General features: G+C 46.7%; 1 protein-coding gene across 1 annotated transcript; it reads right to left on the minus strand.

The window, feature by feature from the left end:
* Positions 1-3173: 3173 nt before the first annotated feature.
* On the minus strand, positions 3174-4407 carry AYO20_05542 (hypothetical protein; the record flags this gene model as incomplete). The annotated part of the gene is made up of 3 exons (XM_022643836.1): positions 3174-3842; positions 3933-4142; positions 4264-4407. 3 exons carry the CDS (start codon positions 4405-4407, stop codon positions 3174-3176), a joined length of 1023 nt encoding a protein of 340 aa, XP_022500077.1.
* Positions 4408-4630: the final 223 nt, after the last annotated feature.

The following is a 4630-nucleotide window of genomic DNA, read 5'->3' on the forward strand; positions in this document are numbered from 1 at the left end:
TAATACTACGCTATATCTAATCGCGTTAGATATCTAAATCGTTCTAGACGGCTACTTACTAGATATAGCTATACGGGGCGTAGAGTACTACTATCCCGATTAGAAGGAGACCCTTAATTAATACGGTTTAATAGAGGCGGAGAATCTATATTAGTTCGGAGTACTTCTAGTGAACTACGCTAATCTCGTCGCATCTTAAGGGAAACCTAGTCCGGTTACGCCTCTTATAATTCAAGGATAAGCTTCTAGAAATATATCTACTCTAGTCGTTTATAGACCGATTACTCGTTCCGGTACCGGGAAGTTACCTCCGTCTTAACTCTCGAGCTTTACGGGGTTAGCTAGACTAACGTCAAACTCTATAAGGCGCTACAGTATATAGGTAATCCGACAAAGTTAAGGTTCCGGATAGAATCCTCCTCCTAATCCTCTATAGAATGTCTCTCGAAAGTCCTCTTAAGGATCTAAAAAGGATTCTCCTTAAGATCCCCCTTAGAACTCTTAATAACGTACTACTCCGAAGCCGCCTACTACGCTAACTCTACTCGCTCCGGTTACTATACGTCCGTAGGAAGGATCTCTTCCGATACGGTCTAATTCAATAGAAATGAAATAAGGGACTCTAATATAGCTTATATAGCTAGGAGAATCACGTCCTACCCTTAGGAGTCGAGAATGGATAGAATAGATAAAGGCTAACCTAATCGACATTTCTAGGGTATTAAAGCGAGTACGGCTATAGACGACTACACTAGGTTTAAGTCCGGCCTTTAATCTAAGCGTAAAGAAGCTAAAGGTCTTAGAACTCTTCTATAGAATCAAAGTCGGACAGTAAATTATAAACTGGGGAATGCGCGTCGCGAGTCCCTCTAGCGCTATTCCTCCACTATAGGCACTTAGAAGTAACCCTCCTTAGAACCTACTAAATCTAATTCTAAACCCTAGAAGTCCGGTAGTATTCGCGTAGGATATAGTTAACCGATATATTATATAGACTAATTACGGAAGGGATGCGCCACTAGTTAGCGATGAAGATATTCAGCGATACCACGAATTCGGAGCTAAGAAGATGATCGATGTACTAAGTCTACTTACTAGATTTATGCTAGGACGATATCTAAGCGTATACCTCTATATAGCCGAAAGAGGAATTATAAAGCATCTAGAAGGGCTAGAGCGTATAGCTACCCAGTATAAAGATCCTATAAAGCGCCTCGATTAATTAATTAAATAGTGGGAAGAAAAGCTCGGAACCGAACATTATTAGGTCTTATCGGGATATCCTAACTACCGTACTATTAGCGTTAGTAGTGAAACCATCTAAAGTATAGTCTTAAGTTCCGATTGAGATAGTTAGGTAAGTAGTTCCTTTATCGACGCTACGATTACTACCCTCCGGAAGGAATCTAATGTAAAATACTTAGTAATTTCAAGTCTAGCATTCAACTTTTAGGTTACTTAAAGTAAGAACTAAGGAAAGTTAGCTGACTTTCGATATTAGGGAGACGTTAACGACTATTTAAGACGGATTATAATCGTTAACGATAGTCTATAGGGAAGAGGATACTATTAGCTCCTCTTTATGGCGGACGGAACTACTTAGTTATACTTAGTTATTAACTCGAAGCCTTATCTCTTAACTAGAGCGAGGGAAATGCTCGGTTTCTTTATCTAATGGCTGAAAGCGCGTGTTTTTAGTATACCGCCGCGAGAGATCACTCTAGTGTCTAACTTTTAAAACGACACTAATAGCTGTAGACTGTAGGCGATTAGAAACGCGGAGGTAATCCTTAATGCTGAAACTTACGAGACCGTACGCCTTCAATCAGCACTATCCGCTGTTCAAGTAGACATCGAAGATCGCTTTAATATTACACACTATATCTTTCGAATGATTAGACGAGATATAAAGCGAGTGAATGAATCAACGAAGTCGGAGCTCCCTAGCCCGAAGGGATTAGACGAGAGATAGGTCGATAACCTCGCAAAGATGTTGAAAGGTATCAAGAAGAACTGAGAGAGCTTGTGACATCACTAGGACTCAGACCTTGAGCGAGGGCGTCAAGGAAGCGAGTGACAATGGGAGGGATGTAATGGGGGAGAAAGGCAAGCTGGAACGTGATTGGTGGAATTGGCCTGTACAATGTACAGGTAGGCACTCTTGATCATTAGTTAGTGGGGACACGGGCATTAGGTCTGAGTTTTCCTTTCTTTTTCCTTAAGTAGAGAAGGACATACCGTGAGACACGGTAGAGAGCAATCAAGTTATCTATCTAGTTATGGAACCTATCTAATCAGGACCTTCTATGTTATTGTTATTATTATTGAGCGATAGTCGTTACCCCTACCACTATACCCACCGCCGTACGAGTTGATACCTCTGGCTAAGAGCCTCGCCCCAGTTCAATATCACTTCGCTAATTTCACTAGAGAAATACATACGAGCTAGAAATATGCACAGTTGAAGAACCAATCGAGGGGACCTTTAGATGTGGATATATAAAGGGAAAGACATACCTAAACCTATTTCCCATCTATTCTAGCAGGTCGAACGTGCTAAGGGAAGAGAAGTGATAAGGTAAAAAGCCGTAGGTACTTTAGTAGGTTTAACTATCCTAATTATCGTAGGAAGCCACCCTAGGGTCGAAAAGCTCTTATATCGATTCTTCCTATTTACATCCCTCTTGGGGTCTCATTTATTTGATCCTCCGCCCCATTCCTCATGACGGTCATTAATATCCCACTTGCAGCGACGGCGATATTTAACTCACGGAGAATTATCTTTTTGACAGCATCACCGAGCCCCCGTGGCTCCCGCGGCGCTCTCCCGTACTCGGCCGGGCATCCGTCACGTGCCCGAGTAAAGCGGCGGCGCTCCCTTTCCCGAACGAAAATGGTAATGGACGAAGCACAGTTCGGGGCATATATAATGTATATATATGATATATTGATATATTGATGTGCTAGGTATGGTATGATGAGATGTTGCGGTCTCGTACCATGTTTCTCTCACGGTGCGAGTGTGGGTGAGGAGAAGAGTGATATTGCTTGAAAGTAACAATAACACTGGAAAAGAGGCTGCATGCTACCACTACCTACTGTAGGTAAGTCACAAGCTTACAATCAATCAACACAAAGCATTGGAAAGACGGTACAAAAGGAGGTTGTCCAGCTCACGGCAACCCCATCCTCTTGGTCGTCCGCTCGTTGTGTCCCCACGCATCCACGCTGCCGTCGTGCACGGTACACCTCCTCATGTCGCGGGCGAACTTCTCCATAAACGTGCCCTCGCCGGCCTTGTGCATGACGCAGGTATTGTCCCACACGACCAGGTCGCCCTCGTTCTCCCACTCGACGCTGACGACGTACTTGGGCTGTGCGGCGTGCGCGAGCAGTCTCTCGATGAGCTCCGTACCCTGCGGCTCGGGGACCCGTTCAAACGGCTGCGTTGGCGTGGGCACAAAGTCGGCTGAGCGCGGCGTCTTGTACTCGAGGTGATGCATGTGGTTGGCGATGTAGAGGTTGCGCCGTCCGCTGGGGCGGTGTGTCTGGACCACGTCGTGCCGCCCAAAGGGGAATTCTTCCGGGTTCACGTCCTTCAGCCACGGGCTGTCTTTGGGCGCGGCTTTCTTCCGCGAATGCATCAGGCTGTGCGCCCCAATATACTCGTTCTCGAGCAGGTCGCGGCGCAGGTCTTCGGGAAGCTCGTCAAAGGCGGTTCGCGTGTCGGCGAAGTCGGTGTTGCCGCCGTGGCCCTTGGGGGGAAGCTGGTGGGCGCGAAGGAGACTATAGCCGGCTCGTCGGGGGTTGAAACTCGAGTCGACGTGAAAGATCGAATTGCCCTGGTACCAGGTAGGTAGGTGAGCTACTGACCCTACTCTAGAGATTTGGGGAGGAAGGTAAAATGGCCCAGGGGTTCTGTTCCTGCTTACCAGACCCATGTGATGACGTTTACTTCCAATTTTGACAAGTTGCCCGTCGTCCTCTTGGTTCGAGACGTCGAACAGCTCATCAAAGGGGAAGCGATTCTTGCGACCTAAAGTCAAATATGGCTTGATGTCGTCTAGTTCGCCAAAGAGGGCAGAGAAGGCAACATGTCGTGCATCGTCGAGACCGGCGTTGCGGAAAACGAGCACTCCATACTACCGATATAGCGTCAGTTTACCAACAGTGCCGAAGCTAAGAGGGGAAATATATCATCGGCATTCAAACGACTGATACATTCTGTTGGTAGAATGGCAATGAAGAGAGGAATGTGCTTACGTCGACAATGGCTCGACGGATTTCATCAAATACGTCCTTCTCAACAGGCTTGGAGAAATCCACCCCAGTGACCTCAGCTGCGAATGTCGGGCCGAGCTGCTTCAGCCCGATGTGGTGGTACTCGGTATCTGTGGCGTGAGGCATCGTCCACGGTCACTCAGGGGGGAACGCAAAGGGGAACTGCTATGATATTCTGTTCTTCAGCCTCAACGAAGGATTCGTCGTCCTTTCACAAGGGTGGAAAGTGCCCAAGATTGTTTGCAGATTCCTTTTATCACTAGCCTGTCGTCTGGAAGGGCGCAAGTTCATTAACCGGACACCCGTCAATTTAATGCCGCCCCCGCGGGAGGAAACCGATGGCCCTGTT

This window comes from Fonsecaea nubica (assembly GCF_001646965.1).
Source record: "Fonsecaea nubica strain CBS 269.64 chromosome Unknown Scaff33, whole genome shotgun sequence".
Classification (NCBI taxonomy): domain Eukaryota; kingdom Fungi; phylum Ascomycota; class Eurotiomycetes; order Chaetothyriales; family Herpotrichiellaceae; genus Fonsecaea; species Fonsecaea nubica.